General features: G+C 47.2%; 2 protein-coding genes across 7 annotated transcripts in view; one reads left to right on the top strand and one right to left on the bottom strand.

The window, feature by feature from the left end:
* Positions 1 to 3,281, top strand: part of LOC308573359 (hydroxyacylglutathione hydrolase, mitochondrial) — a 32,469-nt gene extending 29,188 nt beyond the window's left edge. For 5 of the 6 annotated variants that reach the window (XM_081170221.1, XM_081170219.1, XM_081170220.1 and 2 more), the window contains exon 9: positions 781 to 3,281. In XM_081170221.1, the coding sequence (XP_081026347.1) occupies positions 781 to 880 (100 nt within the window). In that variant the 3' untranslated portion in view covers positions 881 to 3,281. The remainder of the gene's footprint in view (positions 1 to 780) is intronic. The other variant, XR_014002050.1, reaches the window with a different exon arrangement.
* Positions 3,282 to 3,710: 429 nt separating this feature from the next.
* Positions 3,711 to 12,701, bottom strand: CIAO3 (cytosolic iron-sulfur assembly component 3). Its single transcript, XM_081170800.1, has 11 exons — positions 12,571 to 12,701; positions 11,478 to 11,573; positions 10,729 to 10,872; positions 10,002 to 10,134; positions 9,128 to 9,262; positions 8,396 to 8,514; positions 7,603 to 7,732; positions 7,078 to 7,150; positions 6,771 to 6,911; positions 6,220 to 6,377; positions 3,711 to 5,044 (listed from the first exon to the last, which is right to left on the bottom strand). The coding sequence occupies exons 1-11, from the start codon at positions 12,643 to 12,645 to the stop codon at positions 4,806 to 4,808; spliced, it is 1,443 nt and encodes a 480-aa protein (XP_081026926.1). The 5' UTR covers positions 12,646 to 12,701; the 3' UTR covers positions 3,711 to 4,805.
* Between the last annotated feature and the right edge of the window lie 8,312 nt (positions 12,702 to 21,013).

The following is a 21,013-nucleotide window of genomic DNA, read 5'->3' as shown; positions in this document are numbered from 1 at the left end:
CCCCAGGCCAAAAGAAAAGCTTGCCATACATACATGTGTTGAGTTGCTTCTTATGAGCCAGCTAAACAGGCAGTTTTTCACAACCTGGTGGTAGTTGCTCCATAAAGTCAGAGTAAGTGTCCTGGACCCTCCATTTTCCTTCATTGTACTTGTTGTCTGGTTGTGGCTTACAACAGTGTTGTGCATATGCAACACTGGGTGTGTCCATAATCACATGCAACAGTCTCTAGGTACTATTAGTTTTCCAAAACTGTATGGATATTCGGAGTGGAACCATTGAAATTAATGGACATGGCTAACTTAGGTCCATTTCTTTCAGTGGAAGAACTTTCTAAGTACAACTTGGCTGGGTAATACCCATTGTATTTTTTACTCCCAGGTAGAGGTGCTTGTGGAATTCTCTGAACAAAATAACTTGGACCATATTCACACCATACATTTAAAGGGCCACTTCAAACAATCATGGCTTCCCCCAAAGAATCCTGGGAGCAGCTGTTTGTTGAGCAGCATGGCTTGTCTGTCAGCCAGCACTCCTCTCCTCCAACTGAGCTGTGATTGGATTGGAAAGTTGTTAGGAAACTCCTCACAGAGCTGCAGTTCCCAGCACTCTGAACAAACTACCATTCCCAGGATTCCTTAGGGGAAGCCATGACTGCTTAAAGCGGATCACAGTTCTTTAAATGAATGGAGCAGATGGTGCCGTAGTTATTCCATTTTCAACAAACCAAATAGCCTGTAATCTCCTGTCACCTACATGCGCCATTTTCCTTCTTTTGGCAGGGAGCCAACAGTGCAGCAACATGCCAGGGAAGGAGACCCCATCCGGACAATGGGTGCCATCCGGAAAGAGAAGGACAACTTCAAAGTGCCAAAAGAGTGAAATCCCAGCCGCTTTCCTGCCCCCTTTTTTTTCCTTTTCCAAAGTTGATTTAGTTAAGGAAGATGAAGTTTCTCATTGCTCTGTTATGTTAAAAATAATTCATGTCTAAGGACCTTTTTTTTTGTCTTAAAAGGAGGTGTAAACAAAGCACTTTGCTCTTATAGGAAATGTCCTATAAGCTATTTAAAAGATGTTTAAATTTTATTTTTTCTTGTATTCCTGGATTTGAACCACTGTGTAACAGTAAGTTTGTTTGTTTGTTTGTTTGTTTGTTTGTTTGTTTGTTTTGAGGAGTGCATGGAACTTGGGAGAGGAGCGACCTGGTTGTTTCATAGGGTGTCAGGACAAAATTCAGATCACCTTTTTGCCCTCACTTGTTTTGATTTCTGGGGAAATGTTTGCACCCTCTGCCTCAGATTGAAAAGTGGATCTGTTCTAATTGGTGTTTTTTTAAAATTTTCTCCATGCATCAGTTGCTTTGAAAACCCATTTTGTGAAAAATCCAGCTGGCTTTGTGAGGCTTGGAGCGAACCTTCTTGATTTCCCTCACATTCACAGCATCCATTTAAAGTTCCCTTATCCTTCATGGCTTCCCTCAAAGAATTCTAGGAACTGTAGTTGGTTAAGGGGCTGCCCAGGGTTATTAGGAGACCCCTCACAGCATCCTTAACTAACAATAGTTCCCAAGATTATTTGGGGGAAGCCATGGCTGTTAAAGTGAAGAAGGTATGGTTTAAAAATGTGGTGTGGATCCCCACATAGGCAGCGTAACAGTATCCATTTCCCTTCCCCCATCATCCTGAGTCGTTGGCCCTGCTTGGAGTCCAGTAACATCTGGAGGGCCACTGGTTCCCCAACCTAGGCCATGTCAGCATGGGAACAGCTTAGGGCACAACCAAAAATCTGGGCGGGGGAGTGGAATGTAGTGTTGGCCGTAGTTTTGTGGACTCTTCCATCTTGTAATACCACAGTTCTGCCACTTGGAGCCGAGGAGAGGGAGAAGGGATGCTGAATGAGCACACTTGAGTGTCCAGGGAGAAACTCCTGTGCAGACATGCCTCTAGCTTGCCAGCTGAGAGTACAGCAAGATTGTGCCTCTGCTTTTGAAACAGCCATGGTCCGTGCATGTTGTCCACGCTGAAGATTAGCTGTGTGCTGAGCCACCAGTGCAGACAGCGCAGCAGCAAAACATCAGCATGGAGCACGGCGGAAAATTGCCATTGGGGCAAATAACTAATCTGAACACATCTTTTTTTGGCTGCATTGTTCTTTTGGATCCGGCATCCCTATCCAACTCTAATGAAAAGCAGGATCAACAGACCAAGAGAAGGTCTGACCACCCCACTCTCCCCCATCTCTCTTTTCTAAAAGAAAGCTGTGTTTTTTGACAGTGGTATCGTTTTCTTTTGAGTGTGTCTACCCTGCACTTTAAACTTTAAACAAAACAAAATCCCCAGACCTTATTAATGGCTGTGTCTCCCAGCCAAGGAACTGTGGGAACTGGAAGTTAGTTTGAGGAAGCAGGGGACACTTCTACACAGTGTACCCAGAGCTCATTGCAGGAGGAACTAGTGACAGTTAAAATGCCTTTGACAGCACTATACCTTTTTACAGCTCACATTGGGGCCAAGAAACCCCTCTAGATGGACAACCCACTTGCCAGCACCCCTCAAACCGCACCCCGTGTTCCTTGTTGATTCAGCTCACTCATGTGTACATACCTACATATGTGTATATACAGAAAACTAATATATTGCTATAAAAGAGATGAACTACTAGGATCAGAGTTAAGAGGTGTCACCAGTAACAGGCCAACTCATTTTAAAGCTGTTGCAGCTTCCGAGACCCCTCCCAGAACCCATGGAATTGGGGTCTCGTGAAAGCAGTGGGGCTCCCTTAGTGCAGTATTGAGATTCCAAGAAGCCAGGAATGTTGTAAAAAAAGCAGTTGAAAAAAGAGTGTACTCCCCCCACACACCAGGAACTATGGAACTGGGGATATTTTAGAGGTGAAGGGGTCTTGCCTGCCCATTTCTACAAGCCACTGTATACTGGCTCCCCAATCTGGTACCCTCCATATGTTTTGGACCACAACTCCCATTGGTCCCAGGTGACAACTGATGGGAGTTGTGGTCCAAAATATCTGGAAGGCACCAAGCAGTCTGCTTTAGCTACTGCTGCAACTGTGTGCCCACCAGCCATGAGTGGCTGATTGGCGCTGCCACAGCAAGAGAAACTACGTAGGCATGTTGCTCTTCTTTGCCCAGGAAGCATTAAAAAGAATGCTGCCATCTAGTGGTGTGGAGGTGTGCAGCTGCCTCAGGTGTAAGTTGTGTGGGAGCCTTTTATTTCAAATATTGACAATGGTGTCCTGCTCTGCCAATAAACATCTCTTGTGCTAAGCTGTGGTTCTGCCTCTAATTCTTGGAGCCGAGACTTTCACCACGAGCAAAGACAGGCTGACTGCAAGTGTCGGGAAGCAAACACAATTTTTCCTTCTATCATAACACTAGAACTTGTGGACACCAAATGAAACAATGAAATAAGTTCAGCGTCCTGAACCTTTCAGAACTGGATCTGGATGAGTGTTATCCCTGTGATTTTTGTTTTAAATGAGAAACCCCATGAGGGCCTAATCACGGAGTTTCTGCTTCCAATTTAGCTGCACCCTTAAACTGCTTCTTCACAGTCTTATCTCAATGGTTCCCAAACTTTTTCAGGCCATCTCCACCATTGGTCCCAGTGCCCCCTACCCTGTAAAAAGTGTTACTCAGACTAGCAGTTTGCATGACCCACCAAGGAAGATAGTAACACAATAAAATTCAAAACAGTAACAATTAACTGCATTTATTCAAAATCCAATTAAAGCTATTTAATTAATTCAACAAAACTGGTGAACTTGATCGAGTAACACCAGCTTTTCAAAGTCTGAAAGTCATTTATACCTCTAGATCCCCCTTGCCTCTTAAAGAGTCTCCTTAGGTAATCCCATCGCTCCTGGAGAAAAAAGCTTCTCGGCTTTGTGGGTGCAGAGAATAAGGAAGTAATAAAGCAGGCCTGAAACATTTCAAGATTCTGGCTACAGTTCTTTTAAAGGCCACACTTCAGTGTTGTATGTGACATTTTGCTCCTGTCCAGGATGGGGCATGAACTTCCAATCTCTGCATGAAAAAGGTAGGGCACAGATTGATTTGGGACTCTTGAGAAGATGATGTAGGAGTGTATGGACACTGGACTGATCCAGGAGGCTCTTTCTGAAGTTCTTAACTCTTTATCCTGTATATTTATAACAGCTGTTGTTTTTTGTTACTAAGGGAATTCCTTGTAGGCAAGTGGCAGGAATGAGACAAAAGTACAGAGCGCTCTGGAATCACACTCTGAGCTAATACAGGTGTACATACTTTGAACCCCAAGAACGTGTTCCAGCCCCCTTTCGGGCAGACATTCAAGAGCCCCCAACCTGCAGCAAGCCACAAAACGGGCTGTTTCCAACTGAAACTCTGCAAGAGGCTGACTGGCCCCTGTGACAATCACTCAAGTAGCATCTGTTAGTATTGTGTTTTCCTTTGCATTGTGGGGTATGGGGGGGGAGAGATCTTGATCTAGGACAATTGTTTATGGTAACAACATGTAACATGCCCCCCAGATATCATTGGACTCCAGATGCTACCAGGACGGCCAACAGTCATGGCTGTCAGAAGCTGGAGGGAAGGCAAGGGTATATGGATGAACACAGCTCTCCTTAAAGCCAAACCCTCTGTCCGTAATCATTTTTATTCCAGTCTTTGGTACTAAAGGTGTATTTGCTACATATTTTGCCACCTATGAACAGTCTCTGTCCTTCCAGCAACCACTTTGGAGAGGGAAAGGAAATCAAGAGGGCATGATTGTGACACCTCCTGTGCCAAGAGCACTCCCAGCCATCTTCACCACTTGATATTCAAGGTGGCGCTTGACTTCTCCACTGCGTGATACCCTGTGTGCAAGATGTCTCGAGTCTGTCCCGAATCAGGGCCACCCAGCCACTCCTTGTAGAGTGCCTGCACGGCTCCATTCAGCTCCGGGTTTTCAGGCTGGACTGATTCATACAGCCTCTCCACCCTCTGGAGAAGATCCTTGCTGGGCTCCCCTTCGGCTTTAATTTGGCCCCCTCCATTTAAGCAGCCTGGAAAGAAATGAGGGGGTGGGAAGAAAGTGGATCCCAGTTAAACCTTTATTCCCCAAGCTGGCACCCTCCAAATGCTTTGAACTAGAACTCCCATCGGCCCCAGGCATGCAAGGCCGCAAGTTCAAAATGATTTCTGCAGGCTGGTGCCTGCTAGGAGCTCAAATCTGGAGGGAAGCAGGTTGAAGGAAGTACCTGAGTTAGCTAAGCTAGAGCTTCAATATTATCATCATCACCAAATGTATTGCTTGCCTTTCACCAGCAAGACCCAGGGCAGGCTACAACAATGAAAGACTAAAAATAGTTAAAACACATGACAGTCATAGGAAGAACAGTGTAGTCCCTGGAAACGCACATCTCAAGTGTCAAAGGTTGGGGTAAAGAAGTGTGTCTTCAGCATTCGCTGAAACCAGTGAAGAAGCCAGGCACACCTCTGCAGGTAGGGGAATTCCACAGCCTAGGGGCTGCCACAGGGAAGGCCCTCTCACAGGTCACTCCCCTCTCGAATGTCTGAGGGAGATGGAGCAACCACCTGAGAGGGTCTGTGAGGAAGGAGGTGGCATTTCAGATTGTTATTTATTTATGCATTATATTTCTATACCACCCTTTATCCAAGGATCACAGGGCTGTTTATACAAACACAAAAATACATAACTTTGTAACAAACAAAACAGCAACCTGCTTCTTTTTAATTGAAGGAGAGTCTCCATCCCCATCATTCTGCCCAGACACCGAGGTCCAGCTCCAAGGGCCTTCTGGCGGTTCCCTCACTGCGAGAAGTGAGGTTACAGAGAACCAGGCAGAGGGCCTTCTCAGTGGTGGTGCCCGCCCTGTGAAATGCCCTCCCATCAGATGTCCCATCAGACAACTGACTTTTAGAAGACATCTGAAGACAGCCCTGTTTAGGGAAGTTTTTAATGTTGGATGTTTTATTGTATTTTTAATATTTTGTTGGAAGCTGCACAGAGTGGCTAGGGAAACCCAGCCAGATGGGCGGGGTATAAACTTTATTATTATTAATTATTATTATTATTATTATTATTATTATTATTATTATTATTATTAACTAGTAAGAGTGAAAGGGAGAATTCTTAGGATGTTGCCAGAGAGCTCCAAGTGACATATGCAGTCTTTTCTTATTCCCCCTGCCGTTTCCAACCTGCAGGTGGCCTCACCTGAAGGACAAGCCATCACCTCGATGTAGTGATACGGCAGCTTCCCCCGCTTCAGTTTCTGCACCAAGTTTTGGATGTTCCGAAATCCGTATGCCAGGGCAAAATGCAAGAGGGTTTTGCCATCCTTCTCCAGTGTCACTTCCTGTAAGTCCTTGTTTCTGGGAAAGATTTAAAAGGGGTCAGGGAGGAACCAGAGATTTGCTACTGCAAAACATGGTCTCTTCAGACACGCTCCCAAGCCACTATCCCAGCTGCTCAGAGCGGAAACTGGCAGCAACGGAACATGGACGAACAGTACAACTTTGGTGGGCAAGTCAGCCTGGTTGGAAAGTGAATGCTTCCTCCCAGGCCATAGCTTTCTTGCACCTTCCACGGCTGCTTGCAATGGCTGCTGGCTCTTTAGCCAGCGAGGGAGGCTGGAGCAAGGGACAGGCAGCAGCAAAGCAGCAGCACTCCCAATACTTCCTTACTAGAAGAGAGTGCAGGCTGGGGAAATTGGGCTGGGCTAGGATCCTTGGTAAGAGCTCCAGGCGGTAATGCAATATCCTTACTTCAGTGCCTTATAGCGAACTTCTTCCACTTGAATACCGAAGAGCTCCCTTGCGGCATATTTATAGATGTGCTCCAGGTAGCCCCCAGAACCGCCTCCAGAGTGCCCGAGCAACTGCTCCTCTTCAGACACACCACTAAACCTATGGAAGGGAGAAAAGAAACAGCGTTGGGCACCATGCAAAACTTGAAATGCCCAGCTGCATGCCGATAAAGGCCAAATCCTGATTAAAGTTCTGCAAATTGAGCACATGTGAAAGAAGCAAGCCGGATGTAAGCGTAGCAAAGTTAAGCGACTTTGGATCTTACATGCTATCCAAAGGGGCAGGATTCACTTCTGATAGGGTTACCTTCTCCTGGTCCAGCAACTTCACAACTTCTCCTGAAAGACAGAACAAATGCAAGGGAGTTTGCATTCTGGATGGAAGGGAGGCAGGAAGCAGAGAGGAGTTACCAGGCAATGAATTAATCCTCTCTCCAGTTCAGGGATGGGGAACCTCAAGCTTAGGGACTGAGTGCGGCCCTCCAAGCTTCTCCATTCGGCCCCCAGGACACTCCCCAAACCAGCTCCAATCACCTCCCCTACTCAAGAACTTTTGATTGGCTGGAATATGTCCTTGAAATGGCATAATCCCTCTGGCTCGCCAGGATGGAGTGATGCGGGAGGTTGTATGTGTAGAAACCTCTGGCAGGATGAGGGCTGGGCTCCATTAACTCAAATGGGGAGGGTAGAAGTAGTGGCTAGTGAATGGGCAGTTGCACCTCAAGCCAGGAATCTTCTGGGTGTTTCTAACTCAAACACTGACTACATCACAGTTCCTGGCTCCGCTTTACCTGTAGTAATCACACAGTCAACCTCACGGGTCTGGTGCTCTTGGATAAAGAAGTCAGGTCTGGAAGCTTCTAACTTCTTGTCGTAACAAGGCATCACTGTCACGTGGTAGATCTGGTCAGGTGTCAAGTGCTATAAATGGGGAAGAGATTGGGATACCTGATCAGCAAAAACTAGTCCCGATTTCATGTTTCTGACAGTGGCACCAGTAGGGCACCGCAAAAAACACACAAGCAAAGAATGAAGGCAATAACCACTTCCAGTTTGTTTGGTTTTTGGCCCTGGTAGGTGCATTCAGAGGTGTAAAACCTTCATCTAGCAACCATTAACTAGTAGCACCCTTTGCAAATTTGTCCAAACCAGTCTTTGCCAACCATTTAGTGCCCTCCAGATGTTCAGGACTACAACTCCCATCAGCTACAATGGCACTGGCAGTGGATGATGGGAGTTGTAGTCCAAAACATCTGGAGGGATCCAGGATTGGGCAAAGGCTGGTCTAAACCCAGAGAAGTGGAGAGTAGGTCATTCCATAGGGTAATAACAATTCTGGGTGGCTTGAGATGGTTGCCCTTAAGAAGAAAACAACAGCAGCAGCAACAACATCACTGCCCTAGCATGGAAAGGGTCTGAGCTCCCCTTTCTGCAAAAGATTGTTTGGGTGAGAGGGTAACCCCTTTTCTGGCTCTCTGCAGAGGCAATCTGATGGGGAGGTCACAAACTGAAGCCCAGCTGCTGCTCCCAGACTTTCTAGGACACCAGTTCCCCTGGGAAAAGTGCCTGCCACGGAACACACACTTGCTGTTTGGCAAAGTGCCTCTTGACAAGGGAGCCCATCACTTGCTGGGGAGACTTGGCTGTGCTGACGTGAGGGATGATGAAACTCCCGTGGGTTTTTTCGGCATAACAGATCCAGCCTGAAAGAGGAAGAAGAACCAACATCCTTAAGTCGCAAATCCACCTCCAGGCTCCAAAGGCAGCATCCACCCCCATCCCACTCTCCTCTTGCTGGCCTACAGGAAGAAAGGCCAAGGGATTAAAAGGAAAAGCTGCTCAACAATGTTTGTGTTGCCAGGGATAGAGCTGGACTAGAAAAAGGACTAGAAACCCAAAAAGGGAACGGAATTGCAACAGCATGCAACCAGCTATAAAGAAATATTGGAATGTCCTATTTATAGTCCACAGCAGGAGCAGGGAGCCTCAGGCCCAGAGGCCAAATGTGGCCCTCCAGACCTCTCTATTTGGCCCTTGACCCGCTTCACCAGCTCAGCTTTGCACCCTCTCTGAATGTTTCTGCTTGGCTGGAATGTGCCCTTGTACTCTGATAGCGACTCTTGCTTGCCTGAAAAGGCTAGAGAAGGGTATGTGAGTGGGAGCGGAGAGGAAGCCTACTGCTTAAAGGCAAAATTCACATTCATTGCTCCACCCTCTTTTCCATCCATCACTGTCTTAAAATCTGAGGTTCCTGGATGATGGGTAGCACCAGTTGCAGGGCCCGCACCCCACTCTCTCCCCCCACAACAGCCTTACCTGGGCAGGCAGCAGCCAACATAGGCAAAGCCTTCTTGTCTTCCTTTTGCCTCCGGAAGCGCTGCACAAACTCTCGCTGGCTCTCCAGCAGGCTGAAGTTCCTTGAGAAAGTCGTGTCAAAGACATAATGCACCCCTGAGACAGGGAAGGAAGAGAGGTTAGGTGTTAAGGAAACCACATTTGTGGAGTGGTGGGGGCTTCCTGAAGCTTTCTATACAGGTGTTATTGGACCAATGATCCGACTCTGTGCAAGGCAGCTTCCTTTGCTCCAAATGTCTTAAGCAAAGGGCTACAGCTCAATGGTAGAGGGCCTGCTTTGCATGCAGAAGGTCCCAGGTTCAATCCTCAGCATCTCTAGGTAGGGCTGAGAAAGACCCTTGTCTGAAAGCTTGAAGAGCTGCTGCCAGTCAGTGTAAACAATACTGAGCTAGCTGGATTGGTGGGCTGTTCCTAAGCTGTGTCAACTCAACACCCTCTGCAACAAGGGTGAATAAAACCATCCAAGTGATAGGCAGAGATGATTTCATCTGTTTGGTCAGTTTTTTTTATCTTCCCCCTGCATTTTTTTTAAAAAAATATAATGTTTGTAAATGTAACAGAGGGGAAAGAAATAAACGTCATCAGTTGACAATAAGTCCCAACTTAATTAATATGGGCAGTCCGTTCAAACAGACATCTAAATGAGAATGACATTTAAAAGCTATTTGTTAAAAGGGTGAAAAGGCAGCAAGATCTGCAGCCCCTGAGTAGTTTTATCCTTCCAGCCTCGTGGCAGAAATGTGATGCTCAGGAACACAGGAATCCGTTTCATCCCAAGTGTGTTTAATTACTAAATCATCAAGCTACATACTTCAGAAGAGACACTGCTGCTCACCTAAACTTTTAAAGAAAGACACCAGTTTCTTGGCTGTGTCTAAAGGAGTCAGTGAAAACTTTGCCGCCAGCGAAGCTCGGGACTGGGGAGATACGGACACCACCACCAGCTTCTGGGAAGCAGAACCTGACGTCTTAAAAAAACAAACAAGCATCAACATGAAATTAGTATTTGCTGGAGTATTTACCTTTTCTATATTGAGGTGCCCTGAGCCTTTCTGTAGCTAGCATGAAATGGCTGGATTATTTTAAAAAATATATATATGTTGAGAATCTAGTCCCTAATGCAATGAGAAGTGGAAGACAAACACAAAACCACCAGCAGCTTTATAACAGGTCTAGATAATTTGCTCTGAAGCCAACCAGAATGCAAACAGCTTGTTAACGTTGCTCCTGGCAGTGGAAGAAAATCCAGCCTACTCAGTGGCAAAGGGCTGTAACTCAAGGGCAGAGCAACTGCCTTGCATGCAGAAGGTCCCAAGCAGCATCTCCAGGTAAGGCTTAGAAATTCCCTTGCTGGAAACACTGGAGAGCCACTGCCAGTCAGTGTAGATGGACCAATGGTCTGGCTTTCTGTATAAAGCAGCTTCCTACCTTTATGTCCCTAGACATGTTCCTACCTTTATGACCCCTATAGTTGCCTTCTCCTGCACAAGTGGGCAAGAAGGAGCTCATCTTCCAGGTCCTCAGGCCCTATGACTCACATGCTGACAGCATCAACAACTTACTTTATTGGTATTTAAGACCCTGAGGAGTTCCTCGTGGCTCTGCTGTGTGATTAAGACACTCTCCGCAGACGTGATGCAGCCGCTACATGCCAAGCAGTCATTGAGGGTGATTTTGGCCTTCTCAAGCTTTTGTGACCCTCCGTCCTGAAAGGGAGAGTTGGTCAGAGGGGATTGGAGATCAGCTTCCAAGCATTCCTGAAAAGTACTTCCAGCTTTCACTAGCTGTCATTCAGGGGTTACCTCCCCACCATCTGACGATGAAGTTGGAGATTTTATAAATAAAAGCTTCACAGAGGGGCCCAAGGACTGTAACAAGTTTTGGCTCCGGACTGTAGGGCCAAACATGAGAGATTCGCAGTCCAAAGAGCAGAAGGGAGTAATTGCTCTTTTGAGAACATCCATTAACCAGGACAATTTTCTTGACTACAACTGAAAAGGTCCTCCTTCCTGGCGGGCTGCTACCCAACTCCGCAACTAACTCCCTTTCCAAGAGGCTTCTGAACTCCTAGCTGGGGCTGCAGAGCTGTAACCGCTGATCCCCAAACCTATTTTTTATCTCTTATGACAGGTTATACAGCTTACTGTATAAGAGGCACAGCAATGGCATCACCCGCTTTCACCTCTGGCCCTGCCCACCACTGCCACGTGGCCCCCAGAAGCTTGATGGTGGAATGCAAAAACACACAGCTTAAAAAAAGCTTCCCCACCCCATCTTATGAAGTGATCAAACTGAGGAGGGGAAACTTTACCTTGTCAACTTGAATGTAAGTCCCATCATCTTCAATGAGGATTTTTGCTGCTGCTTTCCCAAGCTTCTTCTCAACTTTGATGGGTTTTATGCAATCCTGAAAGGAAAGCGAACTACTGAAAATAAAACACCAAAACACACACACACCACAATCCGTACTTCAGGAAGAAGAAGCAGCGTTTCCTCCTAGACTCCCACTAGACAGTTTAAAAATTCCTGCATCAGGCATTGATAAACTGGTTGGTAATGCCAAGTTTATTCCCCACCCCGTCACACACACACACACCATGGTTAGGATAAAACAACTTACCCCTTACAGGATCGCTGTGAGGTTTGCCAGGAGAAAGAATGGATGCACTTTACTTTGGACACTTTACATTTTTCATTACATTTAAAACCAGTCCCATCTTCAATTTGCTGAGGGCAGAACCTTTGATTCCTTCCTTCCTTCCCATGACAACCCTGACCAGACCAAGGCCACCCAATGAGTCTCCAATGGCTGAGAAGGGATTTGAACCCAGGGATGTGGGTGGCGCTGCGGGTTAAACCACAGAGCCTAGGACTTGCCGATCAGAAGGTCGGCGGTTCGAATCCCCGCAACAGGGTGAGCTCCCATTGCTCGGTCCCTGCTCCTGCCAACCTAGTAGTTTGAAAGCATGTCAAAGTGCAAGTAGATAAATAGGTACCGCTCCGGCGGGAAGGTAAACGGTGTTTCCGTGCGCTGCTCTGGTTCGCCAGAAGCGGCTTCGTCATGCTGGCCACATGACCCGGAAGCTGTACGCCAACTCCCTCCCAGTAAAGCGAGATGAGCGCCACAACCCGAGTCGTTCGCCACTGGACCTAATGGTCAGGGGTCCCTTTACCTTCCCTAACCTGACCCTCTAATCATGACACCACCCTGGCCCCGCATATTGGGGCCGCTCACTCTGAGCCTCGGCAATGGGCGCGCATGCGTGTGCTGCTCCTGCTGGCCTACCTCACATGGTTGTTGTAAGGTTTGCAAAGAATACGACACGGGACCGGCCCCAAATGCCTGTATCCTTCTCATTCTCCTGCCTCCACTTTCTCTCTTCCACCTCCCCCGCCCCACTCACTTGCGAGGGCCCGATATAGTCGTCCAGGTCCGTCAACTGCAGGACTCCGCTGAAGGGCGACACAGTCGTAGCCATCTTCGCATATCCCTTCCACGCCACACTGCCGTAAAGCTCCGACGAGGAAGTATATGCGCGTACAACACTGCCTAATAAGCGATTTCCGCCACACTGTCGCAAACGACCAAGGCGAGAGAGAGAGAGAGAGAGAGAGAGAGAGAGAGAGAGAGAGAGAGAGAAGAACGCGTAGATAAAAAATGTAGAGTAGCCCCCTCACCTCCTTAATGAGGGCTCCCGATGTTACCTTGGCATCCGTGTTTTCTAGATTTTTTGCCCGCAGAAATAGACGGGGAAACCAACTGATTTAATCTAGACGTGGTTTTCAGCAACCTGCCTATTGATTTCTATGGCTATTTCATACTCGGGGAGGTGGAGAGAAACCCGGGAGTTAAGCCCTATATGTCAATCTACACTAAGTCTATAAAGGAAGAAAAGAGAACTTCCAAAGAGTTAGAGGTAGATTGCCCAGAGTAACCATCACTTCAGGTTCCCGATGGCAGCCTCGTCCACGTGCGGGGCAAAAGACAGTGAAATAATCCACCTGAAAGCTTAAACCAAATTATGCGCGAAGAAGAGCCTGCGATGAGGGGATGAGCCTGTCGTGCAGAAGTTAGAGTGAAGGGCCTGGACGGCCAGGGTTCAAATCCCTACCCAGCCACAATGAACCTCAGGAGGGTGACCTTGGTCCAGTCAATCACTATCTCAGCCTAACCTACCTCACAGGGTTCTGCTGGGGATAAAATAAGGAGGAGAACTTCATAGGATGCCATCTGGAGCTCCTTGGAGGAAAGGTGGAATATAAATGAAATAATAATTCTTCTGAGTTCTGGGTGGTGGTTGCTGGAAACCACAGGAGGGGAGAGTGCTCTTGAGCTCAGGTCTTGCTTTCAAATTCCCCACTGGGCACCTGGATGGCTAGATGGACCCCATTGACTTGATGCATAAAGCTCTGGATGTCACAAACAAATAACTAACTAACATACATCCTATCCTTTCCTCCTCGCTTCCTGGCTCACATTATTGACTTTTGGGATAAAACTCTGAGCTTTTAAAAAAAATAATCTGTAATCATGTGCATCGAAAACTGGGTTATGTCTGCTTTGGTTACCCAGTGCATAAGAAGCTCATAAACTCCCCAGCACGTTGTTGTTGTTGTTGGGGGGGGGGGCTGCCTGCGAACCATCCCTGGGATCCTCACACAAGATATTGCAGAGACATCTGAGCATCTCAGAGCTGGTGCTCCAAACAGGCCTTGAGAACCTTCACTCCTGGCTTAGATTATGAGTCCCTTGGGGACAGATATTTGCATGTGGACAAACTGCTTCAAGTCATAACTCATAAATTGAAATAATAATAATCCCCACTCGAAGCCTACAGGACTTGGAATCTTGGAAAGTGAATGTTTGGGCCTAAAAAGAATCCCAGTGTTTGGGCAGCTCTAATAGCAGCTCTAAGCTTAAGGAGAGTGCAGAAAATGCAATAAAATTACTCTGGAGGATGCCAAATCCAGCTAAAATACCCTTTTTATTAAATAGGTAAAGGTAAAGGGATCCCTGACCATTAGGTCCAGTCGTGGCCGACTCTGGGGTCACAGCGCTCATCTCACTTTATTGGCCGAGGGAGCCAGTGTACAGCTTCTGGGTCATGTGGCCAGCATGACTAAGCCGCTTCTGGCGAACCAGAGCAGCGCATGGAAACGCCGTTTACCTTCCCGCCGGAGCGGTACCTATTTATCTACTTGCACTTTGACATGCTTTTGAACTGCTAGGTTGGCAGGAGGAGGGACCGAGCAATGGGAGCTCACCCTGTAGCGGGGATTCGAACCGCCGACCTTCTGATCGGCAATACCTAGGCTCTGTGGTTTAACCCACAGTGCCACCCGCGTCCCTTTTATTAAATAGGCTGCAGCTAATAGGAACATGATGTACAGCTGCCACATTGTGTTTTCAAAACCTCTGGCTTGTCCCTCGAGTATGTTTCTGAGCATATTCAAAGTGCTTTTCCCTGAGCATAATACAAATGGTTTCTGTTAGTGCCTAAAGCAAGGTTGGGGATCATCTGTGACCCTCCAGAAGTTGCTGGACTACAACTCCCATTGTCCCTGGCCATTGGCTGTGCTGGCTGCTCATATTATGATCCAGTTTGGGGGCAGAACTAGATAGCGAATTTTAAACAACAGCTTTGCTGTGTGTGTCAAAGTGATCAGGCTCGAGACCCACAGCCAGCCCCAAGTATTTTCTTTGCAATAGGAATAGCAGGATAAACAACCAGGCCATAAATTGAGGTCTTCCTTTGCAAGGGAATAAACAAATAACCAGACCAAAAATAAAAGTTAAAAGCTTTATTTCCTTTTAAAAGTGTTACACCGCATAAGATGTTATTTTCCTTGTGGAGTTTGAGGTCGCATCCACACTTCCTTTGCTCCGTATTACTAGGTGCAGTCTGGAATTTCTAGGTCCACGTCTGAGCACTTTTCTTTCCCTCTCACTGATTTCTCCGTGAAAACATGCTCTTTACCGCTGAATCGGAGGAAATGGCAATCCAGGGGAAAACCAAATTGCCATTTGTTCCGATTCAGTGCTAAAGAGGGGGTTTTCCTGGGTGAAGTGGCGGGGCAGGGGGAGCTCTGGGCCACGGACTGGGAAAGTGCAGGCCTGAGCCTGGAAAGTGCAAGGCAAAAGGTGTGTGTGGCTGAGCCCTGACTGGGCGAAAGGGAAAGAGAGGTTGGAGTGAGGATATTAACCTGCTTAGCACATGACCTCTGAATATTCATGAACATTGAATATATCAGACCCTCCAAGTGTCCCTATTTTCCAGAGACAGTCCCAGATTTACAGAAGCCATCCTGGTTTCTGATCTGATCCTAGAATGTCCCACTTTTCCTTAGGACATCCCTATTTTCATTGGAGGAATGTTGGAGGGTATGGAGTTATGCAATCCCCGAGTCCCCTAAAAGCAGCCCTGTACAGGGAAGTTTTTGTAATGTTTAATGTTTTATTATGATTTTATATATGTTGGTAGCCTCCCAGAGTAGCTGGGGTAGGGTATAAATTAAAAAATTAATAAATTTCATTTTATCATGATGATGATGATGGAATAGGATGTTCCTATTTTCATCAGAGAAATGTTGGAGGGTATGATAAATTCACACACAAGTATACCAAGGGTCCAAGCTAAGAATCATTTAGAGAATGAAAGGTGAGTGCATTCCCCAAGACACCAGCAAGTGAGAGTGCTGAAAATCCTTCATTAGATAACCACCTAATTGTGGAAGGAATTTGTGGAAGGAACATGGCTCACTTTACATGCAGAAGGTCTCAAGTTCAATCTCTGGCATTTCCTGGGAGGAGTGAGAAATACGCCCTGCCTGAAGCTCTTGAGAACTGCTGCCAATCAGTGCTGGCAGTACTAAACTAGCTCACCAATGCTCAGTATAAGGCAGCTTCCTATGTTTCACATCAATTGTGTCTACATGCCTAATAAGGTTCTGCAATTGGCCATTGAATATCCACATTAAATCACCATGTATTGTTCTCAAAAGCACAAAGGACCCAGCTTTTTATTACCTGCACAAAGTTTGTAAGTGGACTGAATTCTTTCAGGGGTGGAGGCAGAGTTTGGAGGGTGGAAAAACACAATGGTTGGTGAGACACCAAGAAACATCCAGCTGCTTTTCCAAACTCAGGTGTACAGAAATAAGGAATGTTTACTAAGAAATATTAAATATTTTGCAAAACATTGTGGATAGCAAGGTTGGATTATAGGAAAACAGTTGTAAGAAAGTAAGGGAGGACAAGGGAGGTGGAAAACAGGATTGGATGGGTCCATGCATATGAAGGGGCACCTCCATAGATGTCCCCTGTAGTGTTTCCAAGGATGTGAGTTGCAGCACCACCAGTGTGGTTACCTGTTGCACCAGTAGAAATGGGAATTGCAGAACCACCATTGCCGATGCCTGTTGTGTCACCGGTGATGTCGGTTGCAGAACCAGCAGGAATGTAGCCTGTTGCTGCTCTTGGGGTGTGAGTTACAGAACCACCTGTGAGACTACCTGTTGCACCACCAGGAATATCAAATTCAGAGACAGGAGGAATTTTGCCTGTTGCACTACCAAGAATTTGAGTTGCTGCATCCCCGAGAATATCAGTCAAATCACCACCAGAGACATCCTCTGTTGCGCTACCAGGGATTTGGGTGACATCCCCACCATTGATGTCTGGAGTTGCACCACTAGGGGGGTCAATTGCAGAGCCATTGGGGATGTTGCCTGTAGTGCCACTAGGGATGTCAGATGCAGCAGCACCACGCATGTTGCCCGTTGCTGTAACAGGGATCTGAGTTGCATCACCACCACTGATGGTGCCTGTTGTGTGATGAGGAATTTGAGTTGCAGAACTACCAGGGATGTTGCTTGTGGCACCACCAGTTATGTTGGTTGTGGAACCACCAGTGATGTTGCCTGTTGCTCCACCAAAGATTGATGGAGCACCATGAGAGATGTTGCTTGTTGCTGGACCATGGATGTTGCCTATTGCATCACTAGTGATGCCATGTGCAGAAGCACCAGCAGTGTTTCCTGTTATGCCATGAGGTATCTCTGTTGCAAAACCATCATCAGTGTTGCCTCCCATGTCTACAGAGTTGTGATTTGCAGAACCTCCAGAGATATTGCCTGTTGCACCACTGGGGATGTCAGTTGCAGAATCACCAGTGACGTTGCCTCCTATTTCTCCAGGGATGTGTGTTGTAGGACCACCAGGAATGTTGCCTGTTGCACCACCAGCAGTGCCAATAGCAGAACCACCAACAGTGTAGCTCCTTGTTGTTTTGCCTACAGAGATGTAAGTTTCAGAACCACCAGCAATGCTGTCTGTTGCCTCTGCAAGGATGACAGTTGCAGAACCACCAGGAATGTTGCCTGTTGCACCAACAGTAATGCCACTTGCAGAACCATCAAGGATATTGTTTGTTGTGCCACCAGGGATGAACGTTGGAGCAACATGTGGTATGTTGCCTGTTGCTGCGATTCCAGTGTCTGTTGCAGCACCATCAGGAATGTGACCTGTAGCACCAACAGTGCTGTCAGTTGCAGAACCACCATCAATGTTGCCCTCTGTGCCTACAGAGTTGTAAGCTGCTGAACCCCCAATTTCTGTTGAACCCCCAGCAGCATTGCTTCTTGTGCCTATAGAGACGGGAGTTAAAGAACCATCAGTGCTGCTGCCTGTTGCCTCTCCAAGGATGCCAGTTGTGAATCCACCAGGAATGTTTCTTGTTGCACCACTAATAATATCAGCTGCAGAACCATCAGCACTATTGCCTGTTGTACCTACAGAGATGTGAATTGCAGAACCACCAAGGATGTTAGTTGCAGGGATGTTGTCTGTTGCTGCACCAGCAATATCAGTTACAGAACCACCAGTGAGGTTGTCTCCTGTTTCACCAGGGACACGTGTTGTAGGACCATTAGGAATGTTGCCTGTTGCTGCACCAGCAGCTTCATGGATGTTGCCTGTTGCTGCACCATGCATGTCAGTTGCAAACCAGCCAGCAATGTTGTCTCTTGTGCCTACAGAGATGTGAGTTGCAGCACTACCAAGCATGTTGCCTGTGATGCCATGAAGGATGTCGGTTGTAGCAGCATCAGGAATGTTGTCAGTTGCTGCACCAGCAGTCTCAGCTTCAGAACCACCATCAAGGTTGCCTGTTGTGCCTGCAGAGATATGAGTTGCAGAACCACCAAGGATGTTGCCTATGGCTCTAACAGGAATGTCCATTGCACCAGCAGTGTTGCTTCTTGTTGTGCCTACAGAGATGTGAGTTTCAGAACCACCAGCAATGCTGCCTGTTGCCTCTCCGAGGATGTCAGTTGTAGAACCATCAGAGCTGTTCCCTGTTGCTCCACCAAAGATGTCTGTTGCAGCACCATCAGGAATGTTGCCCGTTGCTGTGCTAGCAATGTCATTTGCTGAACCCCCATCAATGTTGCCTGCTGTGCTCACAGAGTTGTGAGTTGCAGAACCTTCAGAGACATCTGTTGGACCACCAGGGATGCCAGTTGCAGAATGACCAGCAGTGTGTCCTCCCATTTCACCAGGGATGTCAGTTGCAGAACCACCAGCAGTGTTGCTCCTTGTGTCTATAGATACATGAGTTGCAGAACCAAGGATGTTGTTTATGGTACCACCAGGAATGTTAGTTGCAGCAGCATTGCCTGTTGCACCATCAGGGGTGTCAGTTGCAGAACCACCAGAGATGTTGCCTGTTGCTGCACCAGTGATGCCAGTTGCAGAGCCACTATAGGGATTGCCTCCTGTTTGGCCAGGGATATGTACTGTCAAACCACCAGGAATGTTGCCACTTGTGCCTACAGAGATTTGAGTAGGGAAACCACCAGTTATGCCACCTGTTACACCTCCAGGTTTGTCAGTTACAGCACCATCAGGAATGTTGCCTGTTGCACCATGGCTTATCTGAGTTGCAGAACCACCACCAATGTTTCCTGCAGTGGCTACAGAGTTGTGAGTTACAGAACCTACAGGGAAATTGCTTGTTGCATCATCAGGGATGCCAGTTTCAGAACCACCAGCCAAGTTGCCTCCTGTTTCGCCAGGGATGTGCGTTGTAGGACCACCAGGAATGTTGCCTGTTGCATCACCTGTGATGTGAGTTGCAGAACCATCAGCTGCATTGACTCTTGTGCCTACAGAGATGTGAGTTGCAGAACCACCAGTGATGTTGTTTGTTGTGTCACCAGGGATCTGAGTCACAGAACCATCCAAGATGTTGCCTGTTGCTCCGCCAGGGATGTTAGTTGCAGAACCTGAAGTTATGTTGCCTGTTGCCTTACCTGGGTTGTCAGTTGCAAAACCACCAGTGAGGTTGCCTCCTGTTTCTCCAGGGATGGGCCTTGTAGCACTACCTGGAATGTAGCCTGTTGCACCTCCAGGGATGGGAGGCTCTGTATCACCAAGGATCCTGCCTGTGGCACCTCCAGCAATGTCAGTTACAGTACCACCATAGATGTTGCCTGTTGCCCCAACAGGAATGTGAGTTGCAGTGCCACCAACAACATTGCCTGGGACATTAATTACAGCATCCCCAAGAATGTTGCCAGTTGCTGCTCCAGGAATGTGAGTTGCAGCACCACCAAGGATGTTTCTTGAGATGCCTCCACTTGCAAGGATGAGAGTGGTGGTCTGTCTCGAGATGTAGGATGCAGCCCCTCCTGGCATCCCTCCTGTGCTTCCTGCAGGGTGGAGAGTTGCCGCACTGCCAGTGGTGCCTCCTTTCTGCCTCCCAGGGATGAAGGTTGCAGCGCTCTGGGTGTCCCCTGTGGCAGCTGCAGAGGCATCAGTTGCAACAGTGGTTGCATCTCCAGGACCATGAATTGCAGCTTCTTCAAAAGTGCCCCCTTTAGTTGTTTCAGGGGAATTGGCTATAACACTTGTAACATTTTGAGTTTCAGCAGCTCCAAGGATATTGCCTAGAGTGCCCCCGGGGATGTCATCTGGGGCTCGTTCAGGGATTTGCATTGCTGAAAACGAAAATGGAAAAAAGAGAGAAAATAATCAGTTTGGAAACTTCTGAGCCAAGTGGACCAACAATCCAACTTGGTGCAAGGCTGCTTCCTGTGTTCCTATGTTCTGCTCACTTTTCTTCTTCTTAAGAACTTCATTCTATTTTTCATGCCTACCTTGCATCACTTCTTTATCTGTCTTCCCTGAAACCCATCCTTTCTTTGACCCTTCCTTTTGATCTGGGTGCATTTTTCCTTCTAGAGGTCCATAACTCTCCTCCCTCCCTCCTCTAATGTATTATTGTAAACATCTGGCCCTCCAAACCTCTTTATGTGGCCCTCAGGACTCTCCTACACCACACCCTCTTCCCAAACACTCCCGCTCTCTTCAGGCCACACCCATCACTGTCTCTGCTTCACATCCAGGTATGGTGGTGTTATGTACTGAGTTGGGTGTTATGTACTGAGTTGAATAGGATCCAAACTGCAGCAGTCTGATTGGTCCTAGAACAATAGGATCCAAATTAGACTGCTGCAGTTTGGATCCTATTCAACTCAGTACATAACAGGTGGGGAGAGACTCCCTGCCTGAAACCCTGGAGAGCCTCTGCCAGTCACTGGAGACAATACTGAGTTAGATGGACCAATGATCTGGCTTGGTATAACTGTGTGTCACTATGCCTAATAAGTCCTGCTGAACTGCCTAACATTAACTTGCTATGTGGGCTGAACTCTTTTAGGGGTCAGGGGAGAGGAACAGAATGGTGGAGGAGGCACCCAGCAATGTCCAGCTGCTTTTCCACACTGAGATGTTCAGAAATAAGGAATGTTTAGCAATAAATATTAAATATTAGATGATAGAGCTTC

This window comes from Podarcis bocagei (genome assembly GCF_964188305.1).
Source record: "Podarcis bocagei genome assembly, chromosome: 14".
NCBI classification, from domain to species: Eukaryota; Metazoa; Chordata; class Lepidosauria; order Squamata; family Lacertidae; genus Podarcis; species Podarcis bocagei.
Note: the sequence above shows the minus strand (reverse complement) of the source record. Positions and strands in the feature narration are given on the sequence as shown.

Bases quoted from the DNA above. Each gene is read 5' to 3' on its own strand.
- CIAO3 (XM_081170800.1), bottom strand. From the start codon at position 12,645: ATGGCTACGACTGTGTCGCCCTTCAGCGGAGTCCTGCAGTTGACGGAC. The intron at 7,733-8,395 runs GTGTGTGTTCCG...CCCCATTTATAG, and splicing joins GGCACTTTGCCAAACAGCAA to CACTTGACACCTGACCAGAT. The intron at 6,378-6,770 runs GTAAGGATATTG...AATCTTTCCCAG, and splicing joins GTTCGCTATAAGGCACTGAA to AAACAAGGACTTACAGGAAG.